General features: G+C 56.2%; 1 protein-coding gene across 2 annotated transcripts; it reads right to left on the bottom strand.

Moving 5' to 3' along the window:
- Positions 1-474: 474 nt before the first annotated feature.
- On the bottom strand, positions 475-25,252 carry ASIC1 (acid sensing ion channel subunit 1). 2 transcript variants are annotated; one of them, XM_004274348.3, is made up of 12 exons: positions 24,596-25,252; positions 23,379-23,756; positions 22,603-22,798; positions 5,964-6,114; positions 5,193-5,320; positions 4,747-4,897; positions 4,314-4,370; positions 3,694-3,847; positions 3,200-3,291; positions 2,923-3,002; positions 2,730-2,834; positions 475-2,573 (listed from the first exon to the last, which is right to left on the bottom strand). In XM_004274348.3, exons 2-12 carry the CDS (start codon positions 23,738-23,740, stop codon positions 2,469-2,471), a joined length of 1,581 nt encoding a protein of 526 aa, XP_004274396.1. In that variant the 5' UTR covers positions 23,741-23,756; positions 24,596-25,252; the 3' UTR covers positions 475-2,468. The 2 variants fall into 2 exon arrangements, with proteins under 2 accessions (XP_004274396.1, XP_004274395.1); XM_004274347.3 differs by lacking the exons at positions 22,603-22,798; positions 23,379-23,756; positions 24,596-25,252 and adding an exon at positions 8,580-10,038.
- Between the last annotated feature and the right edge of the window lie 226 nt (positions 25,253-25,478).

Raw genomic sequence — 25,478 nt, 5'->3', positions numbered from 1 at the left:
CTCTCCAAAGAATCCTTTGTGCTAGGACTTCTCTTTGGGATCTTTGTTGCCTTTGACCTCTTCCTCTTCCCCTGCGCAGTGGTTCAAACCATTCCTGGTGTGATGGTCAGCCTGTCCTATCCCAGGAAGACCAGAGCATCCCTGCTCCCGCCTCCTTACTCCGGCCCTGATTGTTTGGCCCCAAGCCAAGCTCGGCTCTAAGCACTTAGTTGGAAGGCCTAAATACTATTCAAATAAGAGAAGGATGAAGGCTTCCCTGGTGGCGCAGTGGTTGAGAGTCCGCCTGCTAATGCAGGAGACACGGGTTCGTGCCCCGGTCCGGGAAAATCCCACATGCCCCGGAGCAGCTGGGCCCGTGAGCCGTGGCCGCTGAGCCTGCGTGTCCGGAGCCTGTGCTCCGCAACGGGAGAGGCCACAACAGTGAGAGGCCCGCGTACCGCTAAAAAAAAAAAAAAAAAAAGAGAAGAATGACACTGAAGAGGAGATAGTTAAAACCCAGTTTATTAGACCAGAGGCATGCGTCACCCATAGCCCTGCCTGCTGTTCTCCATCCGGAACACACCCTTTGGCCTTGCTCCTGCTTCCCTCTGGAGAAGTCTGATCTCTAAGGAACTCCTAGGAGCCAAGAATTCCCAAGGATCCTATATCCTCACTCTCCAACTGCAGGCCAATGCACAGGTGACCTGCCACAGGTCTTGTTCTGGGGTTGGAGACTGAGACAGCTGGGCAGAGAAGGCCTGTGAAGGGGCAGGGCTCTGGCCTGGGAGGAATGCCTGGTGGAGGGGGCATGGCAGGTACTCTACCTTGCTGGTTTCTCTTTAAGGTAGGAAGGGAGGGACAGAACGGCAGAGCTTTCAACTTCCCCTCTAGGCCTGTCTCTTTCTTCCCACTACCAAACTGTACCTTACCAGAAAATATAAGTGGTGGGCTTGGGTATTAGGTGAGCAAAGAGGCCTGGGCATCCAGAAGGAGGCAAAGGCCACTGACTGAAGACCTCAGCCTCTGCCTGTCAGCACCCCGCTGCTTCAGCTGCAGAAGTCATCAACCCACAGCTCCCTCTGTCTCTGCAGATCTCAATCCCATGGGTAGGGGCTTTCTCTGTAGCAACCCCCTTCCATGGGGAGGCCACAGTCAGCTAGGCAAAGGACATTGGGGTGGGTGAAGCAGGGGTGGGAATGTTAAGGCTGCAGGGAGGGCAAAGGGTACCCAGGTTGGGGAGAGAAGGTGAGGCCAGAAAGAGGCAGAGCTTGTAATTCACAGCTTCCTTTATGTCGCCACCGAGACAGTGCGAAGGTTACAATGCGCGTGTCGTCTCCTTGTGCTTCTTAGAGGGATGTGTGTACACAGTACAGACACCAGGGGAGAATCCAACTCTTTATACAGGCGAAGGCATTCAGAGACCAGGGAGGGGGTGGAAACACAGAAGGGGAACTTGGGGTCGGAGGGTGGTTCTTAGAGACAAGAGGGGATGAAGTAGAGACAGAGTCAGGGGAAAGTATATACAGAGATATAGCAATATAGAGTCTGTATCATATAGAAATAGAAAATGCAGATGAAGTTGTTGAGAGAAGCAAATGACGTTTCGGGAGAGGACTTGGGAGAGTTCCATAAGAAAATTTATGGATGTGGCCCTCTGCAGGGGCCCCTGGGAGAGGGACCCGTGAGGTTAGGCACCAGTGCCCCTCTCCCTGACCTGGAAGCCAACCAGCTGAATCTTTTATGGGATGGCAGAGGAGGGCCGCCTCTTGGGATATCTCTCCAGCAGCTCTGGGTGGGGGTGAACTTGTAGGTATCAGGATGTGGCCTACAGCACCAGGGCCACAGCTTGTCCCCAGTGCCACTTCTTCAGGGGATTCCCCACCCCTACCTCCCTAGAGACTTCACACTGTGTGGGGTGGTGGGGAGGGAACAGACACGACTCGGGATCCTGCCTGGAGACTTGGGGTTGGGGGCGGTCACTGGGCTGAGAGGGTCTCTTAAGGCTGGGGAAGCCCCCCCTACTAGCCCTCCCCTTCAAGGTACATTCTCTGGTGTGGGGCCAAATTCCAGACCCCGAGGATCCCCTCCACCCCCCACTGGGAGGGGGCTTTGGTGACTGGTGGCAGCAAAATGTAGGTGGACACTCAGATGACAGACAGCCAGACAGACAGAATTCAGGCTGGGAGCTGTGGGAGGCAGCATGGAGCAGAGAGGGGCAGCCTGAGGTCACTCGCCCAGTTCTCTCTTTTTAGTTTCTGTTTTAGATTAGTTTTGTTAAAAAAACAACAACAAAAAAAACAATGGGTTAGAGGCAGGGAGAGGACTCTACGGTCAAGACTCCTTCCTCACCACAGACAAGAGGAAAGGACCGCCCAGGAGTGGGGGGCTGCCTTGGAGGGGGGAGTGAGTCCCCAGGGCGGGGCAGCTGGGGGCCCCCTTGCTCTCCTAGCCCTCCCCATCTAGGCCTTTGGTACAGCGGCCTGCGGAGCTCAGCAGGTAAAGTCCTCAAAAGTGCCTCGGGCCGGATGGTGAGGTAGGATGTTGGCAGCATACGTCATCCCGGCAGGATGGCCCCGGAGGCTCTCACACGGGTTCTGGGGGAACGGCACAGGACAGGCACTGGTTATCGTAAGGGCCACAGGTGCCGCTGGGGCATGGGGGAGGCAAAGGAGAAAAGGTGGCAAGGGGGTGGTCCTGGGGTGGTCGGGGAAGGGATGGGGCGGGAGGGCGCCCCTCTCTCGCTCCCTCACGTGTCTTTTGACGTCATCCAGGCTGAGGGCCACGCCCTTGTCCGCGCTGCTCCGTTTTGCCTCCTTCTGGCACTTCCCTCGTCTGCACAGCTTGTGTTTTATCACCTGGGAGGGAGGAGGGGAGGTGGGCAGGTGGGCGGGCTTGAACCCCGCCCCTCCCGTGGCCCCGTGCAGGCGCCCCGCCCCCACTTACCTCGTAGGCGTAGTCGAAGAGCTCCAGCACAGTGAGGATGCTGGCCCCGATGAACAGACCCATCTGGCCTCCAATGTCACCTGCAGGGGGGCCCACAGGGAGGTCAGTGGGGTCAGGACACAGTGGGAGCGGCAGAGCTCACTGGGGCAGGGGAAGGCCCCTGGGGCTGGCAGGGGAGGAGGCCTTGTGGGACGGAGGTGAGCAGCCTGCTTCGGGTGGTAAGGTGTCACACCATGCCCATGGCATGGGAAGGGGACAGATGCCATCAGCAGCTCACCCAGGAGTCCTGCGATCTCATAGGCCTTCTTCTGCTCAATGGTCTCATAGTTGAGGACTTCAAAGAAAATGTCCAGCACCAGGATGTTCTCCCTGCAAAGGGGTTGGGAGAGGAGACCTCGGATCAAGTCGCATCTCCGTCCCTCACTAGCTGGGTGACCTTCGCAAGTTATCCTCTCTGAGTCTCAGTCTCCAATATCTATAAAACAAGATGCTGATGTGGATACCTGCCTTTTAGAGTGAGGATTAAACGCGATGGTGTAATTGAAAAGACGCTCCACGCACCAGCAATTGCGAGGTGATCCCAGTTACAAGCAATGAGGATGAAGAGAGGAGGAAAGAGGAAGGGGTGCTTCTCCTGCTTGTTCTGGCTTGATCTTCCCTCCATGCCCACCTCAGACTCTTTGGTTGCCTCCCCCATGTTATCCCAGTTTCCTCCTGTCTGCCAACCCCCATCAGAGCCCGCCCGTTACCCTTCACAGTCAGAGCCCTTACCCTATGTACTGCTCAGACTTGTTGAACTTCTTGGCCAGGTACTTGGCTGACGCTTTGCTGGGGATCTTGACCATGGACAGCTCCTTGCCATAGCGAGTCAAGTTGCAGGGCATTTCACACACACAGTACTCCTGGTCCTTCTCCACCAGGAAGTCTGTGCCAGCCAGGTGAGAGGTGCCAGTTGAGTGATGCCCTTCTGCCAGCACCTTCCCGACACGCACGTCCTGGCCCTGCCCAAAAGAGGCCTGAGCCCCCTCCTCTTTTTCTGACTCGTCCTTCACTTCGGCCCTGTGCCCAGCTGTGCTGGTCCTCACCCGGCCTCTCCATGGATATTCCTTAATCCTATATCTCATCCTCTCGGGGCCCTCCAGGGTCAACCAGCTGAGGTGCTTATGGGAGCAGATGAAGGCCACCCCTCCCAGATGACCCCTGTTCATTTTCCACAGGGACCTCTAGAGATGCTATTCCCGGCCTTGCTAAAGTCAGACACAGGAGAGTTCAGGTGAAGCCTGATCCAGGAGTGATTTGAAGCTTCTGGGAGCTTGCCCTGAGACCCCTATGCGTATGGCTGGCAGCGCCTCCTTCCCTCCCGCAGACTTCCCTGGGACAGGGGCGCTCACCCAGGGCAGGATCTGCACACTCCTTGTACTGCTCTGGAGTGCAGTATGGGGCATCCCCTAGAGAGGAGAAGAGACAGTGGTACAGGATGGAGATTAAAGGGGTCTTGTGATGCTGGTGGTACCGAAGGCCTAAAAGCTGGAAGCTGGGAGAGGGTGGGAGGGTAGGAATAGTCAGCCCCCAGTCTGTCCTGGAAGTGACCTACCCCAAAGTCCATACCCCCTGGACCCTTCTGACCCTTCCCCATGGGTCCGGGCAGGAATTGAGGTCAGAGAGGCAAGAGCCTATGGGTATGGACTGGGGCTGGAACTGGGGTGGAGAGAAGCCAGCTGGTCTTGCCTGCATGTTGGCAGGAGGTTAACATGCACGGGGTGCTGGTGAGGGGCAGTGCAGGCTGAGGGGCCCAGGACCGTGTTGGGAACTTTGGGGCCTGACCTGGCATGTGCACCATGCGGCAGTTACAGTTCTCCACCAGGTAGCGGGTCTCACAGTCGATGCGGCAGGCGGTAATGCTGTAGGAGTCGAAGAAATCCAAGTCCATGGTAACAGCTTTGCAGGTGCCCCAGGGCGGGGGCAGGTAGATGAGCTGCTGGGAGAGCCGGGGAGCTGGGGGGTGTGGGGACTTCTCCCCGAGTCACCTTGATGGACTTGTCTGACACGATGCAGAACTCAGGAGTCCTGCCCCCTCTCCCTGTGCAGCCTCTGAGGGTCTCCGAGTTTACGGAGCATCCCATCCGTTAGATCATTCATGCTCTGACTAGTCAGATGGCTACCCAGGCCCTAGCTCCCCCATCCCTCCCATTATTGGTTGCCCACCACTCCACCTCCATCATGAGCCTCCAACCACCCACCCTGGGACTGGCCTCCTGTGGCCCTCTCACCCGCTGCTCTTGACAGGCCACGAAGGTCTGGAACCCTGGGGCTACACCGAAGCCCAGCTGGTCGATGAAGGGAGGTTCATCCTGACTGTGGATCTGCACTTTGATGCCCGCTTCGAAGGACGTCTCATCTAGGGGAATGGGAGCGCTGTGTGTTGGGAGGGCTTCTTACTCCCTAACCTCCTTCAGAGCTGGGGGCACCCTACCTCTCCTGAAATAACCACAACATACACTGAGACTGGGGGAGGGTAGTTAGTCCAAGGGCCCCTGGCCCATCCCCAGCCTCCTTCTGGGTTCACCAGCCCCGTGCTACCCTGTTGACCCCTGAATCCTACATACTTCTTTTCTTACCTGGCTTCAGTTACGCATCTCGGTGTTTCAAATTATTTCTCACTGTCTCAGAGGCTCTCCATCTCTCCCCCTCCTTTTCTCCCTTCTCCCCCACGTCTCTCTGTCCCAAGGCCCCTGAGACCAGACAGACGGCAGGCAGCCCAAGAAGAGACGGAGTTATTTATAGAGTGAGTGGTGGCCACGAATGGAAAGGGATGGCTGGTTACCTTGGAGAGTAACTGAGCCAGGAAGTGGGAGCCAGGGTAATGTGAGTGTGGCAGGCAGGTAGAGTGGAGGTGGAGATGGCAAGATGCTGGGAGGATGGGAGGACGCAAGGAGAGCCCACGCCCTGCCTCAGGCCCACAGTAGAGCCCAGGAGCCCCCCAACGGAGGCTGAGGCCCGGAGCCACAGGGAGAGGGGCCCCCCTGAGAGAGGCAACATACCGGTCTCCCCCCACACGGGCAGGTACTCGTCCTGCTGAATGTCCAGCATGATCTCCAGCCCATTGCCCGTCCCACCCTTCATGGTCTTCAGCCTGGGACGCCCATCTCGGCCAGAGTTGAACGTGTAGCACTTTCCGTACCGTGTGAAGACCTGGTGGGAGCAGAGCAGAGAGCCTGAGAGTCCTGCCAGTACCCTCTGCCCACCAGGGACTGTCTCCAGACCCTCCAACTGGTGGAGTTTCAACCCAGCAGGAATGACCCCTCCTGAGCAGCCCACTCTCCATTTGTTCTCCTTCTCACCCATTCTGTCCTTTTCCCTGCTGTGTGCCCTGGAAGGCTGATCCCTGTGGGGTGCACTGCCTGTGCTCCTTTGCCACCTGGATGGGCTTCGGGTTGGGTTTGACCCATGGGAGGTATCAGTAAAGGCTCAGAGGACAGAAGGAGGGAGAGACCAGGGTATTTATCTGCAAGTGTTCTCAAGGTGGCTTAGACCCTCTCTGACCACAAATTCTGCCAAGAGGGCTCCCTGCATAGCACTGTTGCCTCTTGGTGTTCCTTTAGCTTGAATATGACAATTTCCCACTATTTCTAGGTGCCTCAGTCCCCCTCATTGGTTTCCTTAACTCTGCCCACAACTCTATAAACAGTCCCTCTGTTAGTCTTTTCGACTAAACTATCCAAGTGTTAACCTTTTTCCCGCTGGGACCCTAACATACACACCTCCATCACCTGGAGCCCCTCACTGCCTGGTCCCTCCTTGGGACCCTCTCCTCAGGCCCAGGGCCTTCTGAGACTTCTCTTCTCTTCTCCTGGATTTCACCCCGGGCATCTGGAATCCTGCTCTCCCCAAGACCAAGCTATGCTTTATAGTTTCCTCTGCCATTAGTCCCTTATGTCCATCACTGTTCCCTTATCACCAGAACCTGAACATCCAGGACCTGGCATGTTCGTCAATGCTGGCGCAGAACTATAAGGGCGGCAGAAGGGATCTCAGCTCTGGGGACAGGCCCCCGACTCCATGCCACAGAGCAGCCCTTATTGCAGCCCTGAGTACACAGCCATGGAGAGAAAAGTGAAGCTATTCTTTATGGCCCTTTCCCCACAGCTTCCCAGAATGCCTCCAGGTTCCCACAAATGGGGTGAGTGTGCTTCAACTACTGAGAGATGGTGACAGAGTCCACCAAGCAAGTCATGAGGTGAATACAGACACAGCCCAAAGAAAGAGAGAGACAGAGTGTCAGGCTAGACTGAACAGGGAGGCAGTAGGGGTTACTAGTCAATAGAGTCTTTGCCCCCTTCCCCCTTCCTAGAACAACCTCCTCCTTCCCCCTCTGGAAAAGAAAACCAGTGCTATCCCCCATTTTGTGGGTGAAGTCCAGAGAGGAGGTAGAGAGAGAACTCCTAATCCCCCAGCTCCACTACCAGGCTTTGTGGCTTTCAGCCGCAGGGTCCAGGCTGGACACGCACCCCTGCCTACCCGCCTCCTGGGGATGTGAGGGACTCCTGGTGGCTGAGGCCAGCCGGGAGCTGCAACCTTGAGCTGGCTCGGAGGGCTGTGCTGCTGGTCGGTGGGCTGTGCTGCCACCTGGTGGTGCTGCCTGAGAAGTGCCTGCTCTAGCCTTAGATCCCGAGAAAGCCAGGTTGACCCCTTCCTTGGTCCATGTTCCTCTACCTCCTGGCCTGTCCGAGGCCCAGTGGCCAAAACCTCCATGTTCCTGTCTGTCTGTAGTCAGTCCAAGATGCACTGATATGATGACACCCACCTGCCCCTCCACTAGGGAAAAGGTGGGGGACTGAGAGATGGGTGTATGGGAAGGGAAGGCCTGGCATCTGGCACTTGTAGGGGACAGAAGGGGACCTGTTGGGCCAGACGGAACTGGAAGCTGAACTGGGGAAAGGATGGGGTGCTGCTTGGTCCCTCAGCAGGGAAGGCCCTAGACTCTCCTAGTGAGGGCTTCCCCTGGGAAGAGGGTCCCTGGCCACTTAGAGCTGGAGGGGGAGTGGGGAGGATTTAGAGGAGGCCTGTTATTCTCCCTCACCACACACACACACACACACACACACACACACTAGGAGGAGCACAGGAAGACCACATGAGGACGCTGCTAACAGGCATGCTGGGGTGGAGGGGGGATATCCCCAGCCCTCTGCCTCCCTTCCACACCCTTCTCTTGCACCTCCAGAGACCAGGGGGCACCTGCCCCAGCTCCAGTCCAGGGGTGATAGTCAACATTGTTAAGGCCAAGCATAGGCACCCACCACCAGATCAAAGGTTGACCTCAGCGAAAGATTAAGGTGCCGACCCTGCTGGATCGCAGAGAGGTCTGGGAAAGGGCTGGACATGCTGGAGGATATTCAGGGAGACACCAGGGGCCTCAGGGCAGCAACTAATTACCAACTATGTGTTTCAAGAGTCTAACAGGGAGGGCAGTACTGGCACAGCCCTGGAAATAGAGCCCAGCTGCAGACCCTGGGGCTCCCAGGCAAGCTCCGGCCAGGCCTCTCTCACAGAGGGTGGGTGGTCCAGGTGAGGTGGGGGGGAGGCAGGATGGTTACCAGCCCCAGGAGGTGACGCTCAGGGTGAGCCATGGCAGACACTGTTGGGCACCCACTCACCACTGAGAAGTTGTGAGGGCCACAGGGCCCCCCGCAGTAGGAGCAATAGAGCAGCATGTCCTCCAGCCGGTGGCAGGAGCGATTGTAGAAGCGGTGCAGGTTAAAGGGCTCCCCAGAGAAGGCCTCGGGCCCCGGTGGGGCGAGGGGCACCCCGGGGTCATCGCTTTCATCCAGCCCCAGCATGGGGGCCAGGTAGAGCAAGTCGGGGTAGCTGAGCTGGGACAGCCGCACGGCATTGGTGTTGCAGAGGGTGACCGCCGGGAAGGCCAGCTCCGTCGTGGCCACTTCATCTAGCAGAGTCACATGTGGGTAGCTGAGGTAATAGGCAACTCGATCCCCGACCTGGCACAAGAAGGCACCCAGTGCCAGGATAAAGGCCGCTGCCCACAGGGCCTGCCGTGGCCCTGGACCCCCTTCCACAAAGATGTGGCTGGCTCCATGAAGGGTGCAGCTGTTGGCAAAGGCCACCAAGTCCATCGGTAAGTCCCCCTCTCTGGCCCCCTTCCTCTCTGCCTCCTTTTCCTTCTCTTCTCCCTCCTCTTCTGATTCTGAGTTGTCCCGCTGTTGCCGCTGGTGGGGACCCCAAACATCTCCCAAGGGCCCTGGGGCCTCCTCTCCAGAGGAGAAGGACACAGAGCAGAAGATCTGGATGGGCATCTTCTCCAGGGGCTTCCTGGCACCGGGAGGTGGGCAGGAGAACGGGGGAGGAGGCGTGATCCTAGGCAGGGTCCGGCAGTCCTCTTGCCAGGTCTGTGCTGCCTGGATGGCCGTCCTCCCTTGCCAGGGCCTCTGTGGCAGTGTGGCTGAGGTGGGGAGGGGCTTAGAGAGGAGAGGAGGACCAGCCTGCCCTGTCAGGGAGGCGGCTGTCTGAGCCGATGAATAATTGATGGCTGTGGGAAAGGGAGGCCGATGGAGATGGAGAGGAGCGGGCCAGAGCCCCTTTCCCCGTCACCAACTCCAGCAGGACAGACAGGGTCGAGGACAGAGTGGAAACGCCTGAAAAGCCCGAGGGCTCCAGGGGAGATGGGACCTAGCAGAGTCCTCTGCTCTCACTGCCACGACGTGGGCCAGCAAGGGTCTCTGCCCATCCCCCAAGACACACACCCTCAGGCTCCCTCTCACCCTCCAGTCCACCTGCCCCTCGCCTTCCCACCCCAATTCTGAGTCCTCTGCCCTCATTCCCACCTGGTCCAGTCATTCTTCTGAGTTATCTGAGCCCCACACTCTCTAGGCACCTCTAATTAGCCTCTAATTCTTCTCTAATTCCCCCTGACTTGGAATCTCCCCAATTATTTTATGGAGCCCCCCCACTTCTCCCCATACACCCTTACACTGCAGTTCCCCTCGAAATATTCCTCTGGTCCTCAGTTCCCTTCTGATCACTGGGCTGACACAACTTACTTTCAGTTACTTCCTGAACCCCTGGCTGCCCCGAACCCCTACTCTCTCCCTTGACCTCCGGTTTCCCTCCAGCTGTCCCTGAGACCATCGATCCTCCCCTGACCCCCACCCCCCACTCTACTTCAGTCAGCACCCCCCACCCCCACCACGCTGAGCCGCACTCCCTTCTGTGGCTTGGGGGGCAGCCCAGGTTCCATTAGCAGAGGTCTCTCACTGACCACAGACTCACTTATGGCCAGTTCCTGGCACTGGGGGGAGGCACCCTGTCTCTTGCAGCTGAAAAGCTTCCTGGTAGATCACCGCTCCCTCTCCCATCTTGCCCATCCCCTAACAGTCCAGGAGAGCAGGTGGAGGAATTCTCTTCCGGTGGGTGGAAGAAACTGAGCTCAGAACCGGTACAGGGTCCTGGGTCAGGTGGAGAGTGTTGGGAATAACCTGAGGTACCCCCAAACCCTCAGCCTCGCAGATACCCCCCAGCCCCTCAGTCTCTGAGGCCCCTCTCGCTCCCAGTTGATCAGTCCCTGCCCCCAGGCCCCTGGCCCCTCTGTGTACTCTGATTACTCAGGGCCACTGGTTGAGGAACTTGAGCCAGCAGCCAAGTCTCCAGGGCCTAGAAGGTGACCTGAGGGGAGGAGAGGAGGGGAGGGAGTGAGGGGAAACTATTAACCCTTCCTCCACAGAGCCAGAGGAGGACCAGTGGGGGTCAGACAAGTCTACTTGGGCCTTTCCATTCCTTAACCATCCCACAGCCCCAGGCTCCTGCCCCCCTTTCCTTCCCCCCTCCCTGCTCCCACATCTCTTCCCTCCTCCGTTTGCATACAGAGAGCCTGGAGTGTGTTGGGGATGGCAGGCAGGGTGCCAGGTTCTAGCAGAACTGGCTGATGTGGGACCTCTGGCCTCAGCTTTGCTGCCAGGGACACAGAGGCCCCGGAAAAAGAGCAGCCTTTGAGATCTGGTCCCTCTCCCTCCTTATGCCATTGCCCTCAGACTGGTCTCCCACTCTTTTATCTAAACAACCGCCTCCCAGCTGGTCTCCCTAACTCCCTGCCTCCCTGCAGTTTCTCCCCACCTTTAGTCCATGCTATGTAATTCCGACCACCCTTCCCCATAAAGACCTTCTCTCACTCCCCAGTGCCTCTTGGTAAAATTCAACCCCCGCCACCCGGGACCTACACGGCCTTGGCAAGTCACCCTCCAGCCTCACCCCTCCACCCCACCTAGTCCAGGGTCCAGCATCCAGTCACCATGTCCTTCTCCCATTCCACAGACACACGAGGCTCAGTTCCATGCCTTCCCTGGACTCCACCTGGAGAATTTCTACTCATTTTTCAAGACCCTACTCACAGGTTACCTCCTCCGAGAAGCCTTCCCTGACTCCACAGGGCATAATTAGTGCCCACTCAGGGAACAGACTGCAGGGTCCAGTTCTGCTCAACTCCCTTCAAGCATGAGTAGTGATCAGTAGCTCCTTAAGGACAGGGACTGTGAGAATGAAAGAGCAGGACCCGGGGCTTCCCTGGTGGCGCAGTGGTTAAGAATCTGCCTGCCAATGCAGGGGACACAGGTTCGAGCCCTGGTCAGGGAAGATCCCACATGCCACGGAGCAATTAAGCCTGTGAGCCACAACTACTGAAGCCTGTGCACCTAGAGCCCGTGCTCCGCAACAAAAGAAGCCACTGCAATGTGAAGCCTGTGCACCTCAACGAAGAGTAGCCCCTGCTCACCGCAACTAGAGAAAGCCCGCGCGCAGCAAAAATAAATAAATTTAAAAAGAAAGAAAGAAAGAGCAGGACCCAGGGACCACGTGGAGAAACAGGAACCAGAGATAAATCACTGCAGAGATGAGGAGAGACCTCCCACCTTCAGCTGTTGTCCTCAGGCTTCTCCTGTATGAATCCGTGGGTTCTTCTTCTGTTTCCTGTCCCGTGTGCATTGTCTTCTTGCCTACGGGACCTCAGCTCTTGGAGGGCTCTGCGCATCCCCAGGATGCGTTTCAGAGGTGGGTTCCAGACTTGGGCTGGAGGTGGGCCAGCCTAGGTTGAGGCTTGGGCTGGGAAAGCTGCAGCATGCGTCCCCACACCCACTAAAGGGCATCGTTCCCCTCCCGCAGCCTTTCTGGAAGAGGAAGTAGATTGGACTTCCAGAGGGAAGAAACTAAGGCTGGGAAGCTCCGGGTGCTTCAGCAGAGAGTAGGGTGTGCACACACGGAGCAGCTTCAGAGGACAGCAAATCTGGTGTGGCTGGACACTTCTTCCCCACACGGACACAAAGACCTACACTGCACACCTACACAGCACTACACACAGACACACAGCCCTCTTGTGGGCAACGAAGACACACACACACACCCCAACTGCACTTCCTCCCTCCTCCAGCCTCTAACATTCTCTCCTCCTCATCTCGATCTAGTAGACAAATCCACATTTTGCACAGTAATGGGGAGGTGAGGAAAGGATCAAGCAGCACACACAGACCCCGGAGCGTACACAGAGGAGAAGTACCCAAGCAGACACGCTCGCAGAACAACACTGTATCCAAAGATGCGACCCCTCCCCACATCACTCCCTCCCCAGTACGTCTCTTAAGCTGTGTGTGGCCACCCAGTGCTTTCTGACTTTCTCCACGTCTCTTTCTGAACTCAGGTCACCCCTCACATCTGTGGAATGTCTCCTGCTTTTCAACTGATGCCTCAGGGAATTCGTATACAACCCAGCAAAATAAGCAGGTTTGAGTAATTTCACCCCATTTGACAAATGAGGAAACCGAGGCACAATGACCTGTTCAAGTCTCGCGGAGAGCAAGTAGTAGGCTTGAGACTGGAAGTAGGTCATCCCTCTCTAAATCAATCCCTTCCTTCTTCTCCGTTCTTTCACTTACCCATCAAATATTTCCTGAGTGTCCATGTGCTGAGGACACGTGGAGAACAGATAAGGGACTGGGTCCTTGCGGAGCTTATTATCTAACGGAGAGTTTTTTAAAATCACAAAAATAAATATTTAATTGCAAACTATGATAAGTGCTATGAAAAAAATAATACGGTTCCATGGAGGTGAATGACAGGGGGATCTGAACCAGACTGGAAACTGAGGAAGGTTTCTCTGAGAAAGTGATATTTGAATTGCAATCTAAAGAATAAGGAGGAGTGATTAGGTAAAGGTCTGTGTGTGTATGTGTTGGGGGGTGGGCGGTATTCCAGAGAACAGAGTCAGTGCAAAGGCTCTGAGAGGAGAGAGCTGAGAAGAAGAGGATATAGACGGAGAGCAGGCCCTTAGGGCCTTGAAGGCTGGGTAAGGATTCTGGTCCCATTCCCCATGGAAGGATTTCAAGTGATCAGAGCACTGTTTTGAAGAGACCACTCTGGAGGAGCCCGAGGGATTCTAGAAGTCCTGTTAGGAAGCCACTGCAGCAGTCTAGGTGAGACATGGAGCACTGGGGTGGCCTGGAACAGGGGGATGGAGTAGAGATGTCTGGGAGTCAACACCGGCAGACCTGGTAAGGGAGGCGAGGGAGATGGAGTGTCAGGGATGGTTTCTAGTTTGCATAAGTGGGTGAATGGCTCACTAGATCAGGAACACAAGTACAGGACTAGTTTGGGAGCTAAGATGAATTTGGTTTGGCACATGCTGGTTTCTTAGAGCCTTGGGGAGATCCAAGTGGAGATGTTAAGTGGGAAATTCGCCACTGAACTGATGCTAAGAGGAGAGAGCCGGGCTGAGACAGACATTTGGCAGTCGTCGGTGTGTAGATGGTAATTGAAATCACGAGTGAAGATGAGACTGCTCAGGAATAGAATATAAAGTTTTTTTAGAAGAGCTAGAAAGAAAAATGGCCTGATATGGCAGTATCCACCCAAGCTAAACAGAATCCTAACCTGTGACTTAACCACAGCTCCTAGTTACATACCCAAGAGACATGAGTGCACATGGCAACCCAAAGACATGAACAGGGATGTTCATAGTAGATTTATTTGTAATAGCCCCAAACTAGTCACAACCCAAATGTCTAGCAAGAGTAGAATGGATAAACAAATTGTGCTCTATTTACATAAGGCAATACTACACAGCATTGAAAAAGCACTAACTACTGCTATATAAAACGAGACTGAATCTCACAGACATAGTCATGGGCAAAAAAAAGACAGACACAGACATGTATACACTGCACGGAGGATACATATCGTCTAGGAAGTTCAAGAACCGGTGAAACTTATCTCTACTGACAGAAGCCTGAACGTGGTTAATTCCTGTGGGGTACTGTTGACTAGAAAAGGGCCTGAAGGAACTTTCCAGGACACTAGAAATGTTTTACAATTTTATACCAGTGTAAATACATACCGATGTAATATGTAAAACATTACAGTGTAAGATACACCAATGGAAAAATATGCTAATGAAACATGCATCAAGCTGTCCCATTAAATCACAGCCGCACAATTTAAGAGAAGAGGAAAGCTTGGGATTGAGACTTGAGCAGTGCGAACATTTAACGGCCAAGTGGAAGAGCATGAACTGGCACAGAGGCAGGAGTGGCTAGACAAAGGAGGAAAATCGGGAGAGTACCGTCGTTAGGAAAGAGAATAGTGCAGAACAGAGGTGGTGGTCAAACATTTTGAATGATTTTGAGACATCAAGGATAAAAAATGGTTGTGGGTTTTGGAAATATGGAGGTCACTAGCGGCCTTAGCGAGAACCATTTTGGTGGAGTGCTGGGGCCGGGGGAGGAAGGCCGCCCGAGTGGATTAGAGAGTGAGATGGAGATGAGAAAAAAATGGAGAGAGCGGAATCTATACATCAATTTAAAGAATTTTGTCTGGGAAAAGAAACAGATACTGTGGGAGCTGGAGGGGGCTGTGGAGTTGAGAGACGTTTGTTTATTGGGTTTTATCTTAACCTAAAGCCTGGTACATAGTAAGTGCTCAATAAATATTAACTGTCATTATAGCTATACATCTTTTAAAAATTTATTTATTTATCTTTGGCTGTGTTGGGTCTTGGTTGCTGCGTGCGGGCTCTCTCTAGTCGCGGCGAGTGGGGGCTACTCTTCACTGTGGTGCGCGGGCTGCTCATTGCAGTGGCGTCTCTTGTTGCGGAGCACGGGCTCTAGGTGCGTGGGCTTCAGTATTTGTGGCTCGCGGGCTCTAGAGCACAGGCTCAGTAGTTGTGGCGCGCGGGCTTAGTTGCTCTGTGGCATGTGGGATCTTCCTGAAGCAGGGCTCGAACCCGTGTCCCCTGCATTGTCAGGTGGGTTCTTTTTTTTTTTTTTTTTTTTTTTTTAGAAGCCCGGTCTTTTCTTCTCAATGTCACGGTAAATCCCTTAAAGCTGACTTGGGCTGATTCTTATCTATGAACTTCACAGTACCTGGGAATTTACCCAGTAAGATTTCAGTAGCTGTGTCTCCTCTGTGTGCAGGGAACAAAATCAGGCATTTCCACATGGCCAAGTGCCTCCGCGCAGTCAGTCCAGGCCGGCAGGGCAGGTGGGTTCTTAACTGCTGCGCCACCAGGGACGTCTCTATAGCTATACATTTTAAGATGGGAGAATCTTAAGCATGTTTCAGTGTCAATCGGAAGGTTCCACTGGAGGGGGAGAGACCGACTACAGAGGAGGGAGAGGCAGAATCTTTAAGATAAAATTTCCATAAAGATAGAACGAGATCAGATGGTAAGAACAGGTTGAGATTTCAGCCTAGAGAAGATGGACGTTCCCCTCTGGGGGCAGATACCCAGAGGAGCGGGGAGATCTTGTCTGAGACTTCTATCTTCTCTGTGAAGTGGGAGGTGAGGTCATCTGCTGAGGGTGAGAAGGGGGCTAGGAAGGGTGGTGGTTTGAGAGGCGTAGAAAAATTTACAGTAATCACTGGGGAGAGCGAGTTGACGGGAAAACACAGTGGGGTTGCCAGGGCAGCACTGGCATGTTGATCATGAACACAATGTGATTCCAACCATGTGACTTCCTCTGGTAGAGAGTGGCTGAGGAAGCCAGTGGTGGGTCCATCTAAGGTTGGGACTTGGCTAAATGGTGCAATGAAGAGGCAGAGAAGTTACAAGATGGTGTGCTCAAACTGAGGCTGGGGTTCTTCTCTTTCGCATCCTTTTTTTTTTCCCTTCTTGCCTCATCACACCACCTCTTTACAGAGCATGGGCAGCTGGGGAGCCGGGCACCCTCCTCCACCACACATCCCTGCTCCTATGGTCACACACACGAAGAACCCGGGCTTAGAAGATCTGAGGTCAAGGCACCCACTCTGTCATTTACTCGCTGTGTGGCCTCAGGCAAGTCATGTAACACCTCTGAGCCTCAGTTTCCTCATCTTTCAAATGAAGATATTAACATCTTCCTGCCTCCCAGAATTATGAGGATCACAGGAGCTGAAGTAAAGGGAATTTGTAAACTGCAAAGCATGACAGAAAGAGAAGATTAATTTGGCGGGTATGTGCTCTGCGTGGGGCCAGAGGTTCGTGGGCACACGAGCTTCTCCTGCAGACACATGAAGAGAGCTGTGTGTGCCCCTGTGCACATCCATCCCTGTGTCCACGTCACACCCTGGTCCACGTCTGCATTCTCCCACTCTCAGACATGCACAGGGAGGTGCACATGTGTGCTTGCACACCTGGGGCACACGTGCAGTGTGTGGTGAGGAAGCCTGAGCTGGCTGCTCTCCATGGTCAAGGCCACTGCAGCAGTCTCTCCCCGAGGGATGTTCCCAGCCAGACACGAAGAGCCGACACAGCGATCAGAGACACTCGATACTCAGCTACACAGCCCAACCTCCCAGGCCTCCAGGACTGTCAGCCACGTCAAGGGGGTGCAGATGAGAGGAGTGGGAAAGGGTTTTCTTTCCAAGAATTCATAGGAGCTCAGAAAAATCACAACTTGCCCTCCCTCTCCCTCAGGAGTGGCCTTAGAGAGCCTGGAGTGAGAGTCTCTGTCCTTAGAGCTTCTTAAGGGAACTTTCCCTCAAGGTGACTACACCTCAGTTTCATGTTTGCTTTAAAATTTTCCACGAGGAAGATGTCTGATGCATGTGTCCAGGAAACGGTACTGCACACCCATTCTACACATGGGCCAGCGGGAGGGCTTAGCCAGAGTGGCCCAGAGGCTGAAGGACAGGCTGCCCCTCGGCAAAGAATAATTTACAAATCTATTTACAGCCCCCTTTGCTCACAGGAAATTGAGCCTAGAAGCTGAGAAATGGAGCCAGAGGAAACTATGCCCAAAATAGAACCCAGGAGTCCCAGACGCATCCTCCACCCAAACCAGGCTCCATTCTCCTTCGAGCTGTCTCCTTCCCTGCTTTGCCTCCCAGAATCCCCACGCCAGAGTTCTGACCAGAAGGTTCTCAGCCAGAGGGTACAGACATACTGGGTACAGACATACAGTAAGGGAAGGCTTGTGCCTCGGGAACCTGACCAAAGACCATGACCCTTGCTGGAGAGAACTAGACTGGTCATCAGCTGGGAGAGGCTGGGCTGGGGGAGACACCACACATTCTGTAGAACTGAAGTTTCTCTCTTTCTTTCTTTTAGGCTGCGCCGCACGGCTTGTGGGATCTTAGTTCCCCAACCAGGGATTGAACCCGGGTCCTCGGCAGTGAGAGCGTGGGGTCCTAACCACTGGACCGCCAGGGAATTCCCAGAACTGGCGTTTCTGAATAGCTGAGCTGGGGAGACTGGAAGGACCCCACCTAGATGTGGAGGGTCCTCTCATCCCTGGCACGTGATTCTCTGCTCCGAAGCCCTTCGGCTTCCCTTAGTACCACCCTCTGTACTCTGAGCCTCCCGGGAGTACTGCACGTGGCTTGAGGCTCCTGAGGGCAGGGACAGGCTCCGCCTGTTCACCGCCGCCCCCTGGTGCCCAGCACGAGGCTTGGCACTTCCACGGGCCTCTGTCGGTGACGGGAAGAAGGAATCAAGTGGAGCTCGGCACTCCCACCCCCAGCCCCTCGTGCCTACTATTCAGTCTCCCTCACCATCCCCCAGGAATTGAAACTGCCTTCCACAAAGTTGAAGCATGCTCCCAATCCGGCTCCACCCACAGCAGAAACGTTCTGACCTCTGTGCAGGCGCGCCCTCTGCTTCCTGGATGCACACCACGTGCAGTGGCGGCCCTACCACGGAGCTCTCCGCAGGCTGGGACCGGAGAAAGCCCGAGGCTTCGAAGCACTACTCTTCCCACCCCTCCACTTCCGGCTCCGCCCCCAGAGCCGCTTACTTACATCAATTCCCTATTACTTTAGCCAACAGCCGGAGGTCAATTAACTGAGAGTAGCCTCTTAGCTGACAGCAGTCTAGGACAGGGGCAGAGTCAGAAACGGCAAGGGATGGGGGAGGAGAGGGAGGAGGTGAGAGAGGAAACTGAGTCACCTGAGGGAGGTGTGTGTGTGTGTGTGTGTGTGTGTGTGTGTGTGTGTGTGTGACAGAGAGAGAGAGAGAGAGAGAGAGAGAGAGAGAGACCCCAATGCAGGGTCCCCTGGATTCTTGCAACTGGCTCTACTCCAGTCTCCTTCCAACCTCAGGCACTTCTGAGGGAGGGAGGGAGGGAGGGAGAGAAGGGAAGGGTAAGGCTGGAGGAGGTATCCAAGAGCGGCTAGGGCAGGGTGCCCCTCTTCCCACGCTAACCTCTCCACTCCAGCCTCTCCTATCCCTCTGCACCCCCTGCATGCTCCCCCGTCCACACCCCACGACAACCCCATACAAAGACCGCCGGGCTTCTGGGTGGGGTAGCCCCAAACCCTCCTTTCTTCTCTGTGTGTAGCAGTGTGGGCAGCCCTTCCCTTCAGCAGCCCCTCCACTCCCTGCCTAGCTGGAGGGAACAGACGCAGGTAGTGAGGTCGGGCCCTCCCCAGGTCTGAGCTGCTGTGGGGTGGTGTGATAAGGAAGCTCCCACTGCTAGTCCTGGCTCTCCCTGGGACCTGCCATCCCTGGCTCTTCTTGTTTAAGATGACCTCTCCCTCCAACTTCTGGGTCTCAGGATCACCCTTCTTTGCTATCAGCATCTCACCTCCTCCAGGTGCTCCAGAAGATTCCTGTCCACCTCCAGAACATTGGGGGGATTTCTTTGCCCACCTCTCCTCTGGGAGATTGCCCCCACTCCAGGGTCCCCTGGACTTTTGTCCTCCTATCCCTTGTCCCCCAATTCCACCCTCTCCTGAGAGAATCCTATCCCCACTGCATACCCACCCCCAGGATTTCCATTCTCTGCCCTCCCCTTCCATCCCTTCCAGGGTTCAGAAATGAATTCCCACTTCTCTCCCCCAGGCAAAGGCTCTGGGACTCAGCTGGAAGAGGGGGTGGCACAGGGCAGACTAGGCCACCATCTGCCAGCCCCCTCCCCTTGGTGCTGTTCAGAATTCAAGCCACATCGGAGCTCCCACTGCCAGGGACAGATAAGGTGCAGCTGGAGGCTGGCACCAGCTGCGACTGTGCTCACCCCCCTGACACCCCACCCCTACCCAGGCTTCGGCAGACAGCTGCACCCCTGGGCCCCCTCCATGGAACCCCTATCCTGCCTTGGCCTGGCTGGCCTCAAAGCGGGGTGGGAGAGTGGATCCTCAGACCCTGTTGCCCTGGCAACCAAGCACCCCACCGAGAAGGGAAAGAGGAGGGAAGAGGGGGCCTGTGGGTGGGCCTTTGGTAGCTCTTTTGGTAGCTCAGGAGAGAGCTACTGAGGCCCACCCAACTGGGCTGCTGGGGGGACACCCTTCCCATTGCCCTCTGCCTCTTCAGTCCCAAAGGGTTTTCAAGCCAGTTTCTCCCAGATTCAGCCCAGGTTCCCCCCACTCTCCCAAGCTGACCCAGCCACAGCTGGGGGATGGACCTGGCCAAACACCTCTTGGACCATGTTCATCCCCTGAGGTTCAGCTGGATTCAGAAGCACATCTGCGGGGAATGTGTGTCGCTGCTGACCCCCACCATGGGAGCTGAGGTGTCTAAGGGACCAGAGGATGCCCTTCCTATGCCCCCTGCACTGTCCTCCAGGAGCAAGATTCCTATTGTTGGATGATGGTCGCACTTGGAACCCACAAAAGAGTCCACGTGTGCCTGTGCACACTCTATTCTGCAAACACGCTGAGCTGGACTCGGACCCCCAGTTAAGAACCTCTGCTCTCAAGGCAGCAGAAGATGCCAAGATGGTCTCCCCTAAGCTCTGACCTGAGAGAGAGATGTTTTCTGTCAGTGCCTCATCCGTCCAGGGGCTAGACACACGCCTCGTGTCCTAGCAGAGACCAGCAAGGATGGAGAGGCAGATGTTAACTATGGGACCAGGGAGAGGAGGGAGAAGGTGAAGCGTCAGGGAAGGGGTATCTGTGCCCCTTAGGACCAGGGAGCTGGAGGAGAGTGCCAGCACTCTTCTTCTCCACCAGGGAGATGTCAGACATGGACTCACAATGAGACTCCCATCTGTGTAGGGACATCTCTTATGGGCAGAGTAGAAAGGGGCTGTTGAGGTCAACCTGAGAGGGCAGAAGGAAGGTCTGAGAGGTTTGGGTCCAGCTACATTCAGGGTCAGGCCTTTGACATGGGCTCAGAGACAGCAAAAACCTGGTCCCTGACAACCCAGAACCAAGAAGCGCCAGTGTTGGGCCTGTGGGAGCCTAGCCATGTATTTCTCCCCCAGCAAGAGAAAGAACTCACACTGCTCCAGAACTTTGTGAACCAATCATATCTCCGTCTGACTGTGTAGGGTTGTCCCCTCAGACAACATGGACCAATCACATTTCAGGGTCTCCATTTCCATGAACAAAACATATCTTAGCATCACCACTTGGAATCTTTCTGGATGTGAGGGACAGATGGAGCCTCAACTGTATACTTTCTATGAACTCCACCTTGTTCCTTAGCCCCTTCCCAGGTCGAGCCAAGCAATTCCCTTCCTCATCCAAACACTACAAACCATTCAATCTAATGGGTTTTCTCTATCTTTCTTGATGGTTCCTTCTGCTTGCGTGTGGGGTATGCTGCAGAGGAGGAGGGCTCTGGCTTTCACCTCCACCGTCAACTACAGTTCTACTACCCTTGGGAATATAGTTGGTGAGCCTGGGAGCACTTTGGTCTTGGGCCCTGGGGAATCCAGCCTTCTCCTGTTTTGAGGAAGGAAAAGTGGGAAGGAAATGGCTCTTGCATCATGCTAAGCTCCCTATGAGCTTCGCTTAGCAAGGACCGTGGCTATGTAAACTTTGTCCAGCAGTATTGACCCATGAAACTGGTCTCAGATAAAGGCTTAAAGAGATTGGGAAGTCGTGTGTAACTTCAGCAGGAAAAAACAAGCATAACTGTGGTTCCAGCCTTTCTACACAGACAAATGCAGTTCATGCTCCCATAATGCTAGGGAGGCAGCAAGCAAGTGTGGGAGAAAAGGGGAGGATCTGAGAGTGGAGAACTGGGGGCAGGTATGGACAGAAAAAGAGTCCTAGGGGAGCCTGGGTTTTCGAGAGCAATTGCCAGAACTGGAAGTGGACATGATGACTCCAGGGTCAGCAGTATTAACGCAAAGGGCACACTGCGTTGGGACTGAATGAGACATGAGTTCTAATCCTGCGTCTGTCACTAACCAGCTCTGCGAGCTCGGGCAACTCATTCTACCTCTGTGTCTCAGCTTGTTAAATAGAGATAATATGACTATTCATCCAGGGGATTGAAGGACAGTCTAGAAAGCATTTGGAAGAGTTCCAAGCATCACCCTCACATCTGGTATACTTTTGCATACATGGCTGCAGGTCCTCTGGCCCCTTTCCACAGTCCCTGCCTGTTTCTAACCCACCAAGAACCTGTATGACTTGCCCATGATCACCTGGCACATGAGATGCCAGTCAGTTCCCCTAACCCTCCCTGGGGTGCTGGCTTTGAGGCAGCCCCATCTGTGTGTGGAGGGCATGAGTATCTGTGGGGCATCTCCATTTTAAGACGCAGTCTCCAGTTCAGCCATGACTGTGTACCCCAAGTCATCTCTTCTTCCTCAGACCCTGACTCTGTGGGTTGGCAAGGGGGGAACCCAATCAGACAGTGTGTGTGTGTGTGTGTGTGTGTGTGTGTGTAAAATGGCTGGGGTAGGGGACGGGTGGCACAGAGAGAATTACCTGTCCAGTCGTTTAAGAGAAAACTTCCCTTACTTCCCATGTTTCATGGTGCTTCTCAGACTTTAATTCAGACTACTTGAGGATTTTGTAAACTGCAGGTTCTAATTCAGTAGGTTTGAGAAGTGGGGAGGCAAAGTCCTACATTTCTTTCAAGGTCCCAGATGATGGTCCTTGGACCTCATTTTGAGTAACAAGGCTGCAGCTTACCCATCACCACCCCCAGCTCTGACACCTGTGGCCCAGAAGGTAAGCTTGATGGGGTCAGGGGCCCTGCCAGGCTGTGTGTGTGTGTGTGTGTGTGTGTGTGTGTGTGTGCGCGCGCGCGCGCGCACTATAGCCTCTCTTTCCTGCCATCGTGGACACAAGGCTGAAGCCGAGGACCTCACAAAGAGCAAATGCGTCCCTGAGCTGAACAAAGTACCCCCCTGCCAGAAGCGAACCCTAGGGACACACAACTTCCTCCCCAGAGGTCCGCCCGCTCCTAGTCTCCTCCTCCTCTGGGGGCTGGCTGACTCACACCCCACACCAGCCAGGGGGCTCACTCACCACCTTGAAGTCCTCAGCGCTGCAGACCTCCCCCCGGAAGTGGCAGGAGAGCAGCATGTCTCGAATGTCATGCCCCGCGCGGTCGTAGAACTCGCGCATGTTGAAGGGCTTGGGCTTGAAGCTGCGGAAGTTGGCCTTGTCCTGCAGTATCTCCAGCTGCTTTTCATCTGCCATCTGTGTGTCTGGTATCTCATACCTGGAGCAGGGTGGGGTGTGGTGGGGGTGTGAGCAGTGCATGGATCGGCAGGACCTTCAGTTCCTGCCTCCATTTGGCCTCCGGTGTCCCATGCCCAACCTTGCGGGGAGGGCAGCATCCAGCCCTGGACAGAGGCATGAAAGGAGAGCTGGGCGGTGTCTAGAGGATCTGCCCCGTGGGGTCTGAGAAGGCAGAGGATGGCAGTGGCTGCCCAGGGGCTGGGCATCTGAGCACGTGGGTAAGCATGGGTGGGCAGAGAGATCAGGGCGGGAACTATGGCTTTTATACCATAGTTTCTACCCTTTAAAGATGGTATGCCCGGATCCCCCAAGGGAGGAGAATATCGAGACATAGTGGCGGGAGGGTGGGCAGAGATCACTCCAGGGAGTGTGGCCATGTCTCACAGCTGGGGTCAGAGATTGGGTGCCCTTAATTGAGTGCTTGGCAGTACCCCGATCTCTTTGCTGTGAGTGGCAGGTTTGGGGGGCTGGAGGGCAGGGTGGTATGGGCTGTATGGTGGCTTAGAGAGGAAGCACCCTGACAGAGGGTCTGGCAGCTGGGATGGGTAGGAACCTCCCACCTGTTGTTGAGCAGAGCCAGCAGCTCCCCGGCGTGGTACAGGTCATTCTTGGAGACTTGGCTAAAGCGGAACTCATTGAGGTTGCACAGCGTGACAGCAGGGAAGGTGAGCTGGGAGGCAGCCACCTCGTCGAGCTTGGTGACGTGGTGGTAGTGGAAGTAGTACTGCACACGCTCGGTGCACACACACAGCAGCACAGCCAGTGAGCCCAGGAAGCAGAGGGCCCAGAGCGCCCGCTTCAGAGACAGCCGCTCGTAGGAGAAGATGTGGGCCAGGCCGTGCAACGTGGAGCTGCTGGCGAAGGCCTGGATGCTCACCGGCTGGACGCCACCCACCTCCTCCTCCTCAGCCTTCAGTTCCATCCTGGCCGAGGGGATCCTGGGGGAAGGGGATGGGGGAGTCTGTCATGGTCCTGGGATGAGAGTACACACAGCATCCCTCCAGATGTGCCCATCCCCATCTCCAGAGGTCACTGTCTCTGGTGTGCAAGCCCAGAGGTGGCTGGCTGGGGGACACACTCTCAGAAGAGGGTTCCTCCGAATGCAGGGGTTTGGGAGTTAGCCTAGGCCAAGAGAATGCTCTCGCAGGGAAGACTCCCAGGCCAGGGGAGACCCCAGATGCAGTCACCCGAGGGTGAGAGGGAAGTCCCAGTGCTCCCCCAGGCAGGCACAGGAGTTTCCTCCAGATGTGGGGTCCCTCTGGGACAGGAATGTCCACCCATCCTGGACAGGAAAACTCCCCCAAATGGGCTGAACCCGGGGTCAAGAGTTCCCGGTCAAGGGTGTCCCCAGGACTGGGCTTTCGCCCCCATGAGCTAGACCTGGGCCAGAAACCCCCCAGGCAGGTGGGGAGGGGCCCAGGGAGGTGGGGAGGGGCCCACCCGAGTCCTCACCTGCGGGTGTCTCCGGTTCTCTGAACGGCGCAGGCTGTATGTGTGCATGTTTGGGGTGGGGGTGGGGGGGGGGGACAGAGGGCAACCCGAGGTGGCTGCACAGAGATGGGGGCGCGGTTCCCTCTGACAGCGAGCTGTCCCCGCCCCGGACGCTCCCCCACCCCGTTCTAGCTTCTCGACGCAGCCAGATCCCCTGCTCGGCCCCCGCCCCCCTCCCCAGCCACTGAGCCGCCCCAGAAGCTGGGGAAAGCTAGAGGGGAGGAAAGTCCCGGCTTCGGGGCGCTGGGGAGTCCCGCAGCCAAAGGAGGGGGAATCGGAGACCCACCTGAGGGGGATTCGGGAACCCGGCAACCGGCGGCGGGTCCTGGGGCGCGGGGCCGGACGCGGGCTCAGCGGCTAGCCTCGGAGGGGCTCATGGCCCGGAGCGGGAGCCGGCGGCCGCCGCGGCACGCCGCGCAGAGCCCTGCAGGGAGCGGCCCGCCCGGCCCGGCTCGGCTCGGCTCCGTACGCCCGCCGCGCGCGCTCCCTCGCTCGCCTTGGCTTGGTCCGCCCGGGCTTGGCGTGGTGCGCGGTGTGCGGTGCTCTCAGCCCCGGGATCTGCAGGGATCCATCGTCCGGCCGGGAGGCGGCGGGAGGGGAGGCAGAGGGGGAGGGAGAGGGTGCGCGTGCGCGCCTACGAGTGTCTGCGAGGCTGTCTCTGGGCCGGTGTGCGCGCGGGGCCCCCGGACCGGGGAACGGGATCGAGGGCTCCCCCCGCTGTCTCGCCCCCTCCTCCCGGCCGCTCTTGGCGGCGCTGCCTCCCTCGGTCCCGGAGCCGTCCCCCTGCCTGCGAGGCCCTATGGCTTGTGTGTGACTGTGTGTGGTGTCTGTGTGCGCGCGCGCGCGCGGGGGGGAAGGTGTCTGCCCCCAGCGTCCCCCTCCCTGCGCTGTCTCCTTCGGATCGATGCTCCTGCCTCTTGCTGCTGCTTCCTCTGGTGGCACGCGCGCGCGCGCGCACACACACACACATACACACACACACAGAGGCAAGCTCCGAGTCACACTTGACTGATTCAAGCACTTGCCCGTGTGGAGACACACACACATATACAGACCAGAGTCACACCACGTCACTCACAGCCCCACGCACCTCCCACAGACACCCACACACCCCAGAAGCCTGGCCCACAGGGCAGGAGCTCAAGAGCTTACAAGTATTCACCTGCGCT

Source organism: Orcinus orca, chromosome 11 (assembly GCF_937001465.1).
Source record: "Orcinus orca chromosome 11, mOrcOrc1.1, whole genome shotgun sequence".
NCBI classification, from domain to species: domain Eukaryota; kingdom Metazoa; phylum Chordata; class Mammalia; order Artiodactyla; family Delphinidae; genus Orcinus; species Orcinus orca.
Note: the sequence above shows the minus strand (reverse complement) of the source record. Positions and strands in the feature narration are given on the sequence as shown.

Coding starts and splice junctions, on each gene's coding strand:
- ASIC1 (XM_004274347.3), bottom strand. CDS start 9,236: ATGCCCATCCAGATCTTCTGCTCTGTGTCCTTCTCCTCTGGAGAGGAG. Junction 4,371..4,746: donor CCGCATGGTGCACATGCCAG/GTCAGGCCCCAA, acceptor TCTCCTCTCTAG/GGGATGCCCCATACTGCACT. Junction 2,835..2,922: donor TCTTCGACTACGCCTACGAG/GTAAGTGGGGGC, acceptor CCTCCCTCCCAG/GTGATAAAACACAAGCTGTG.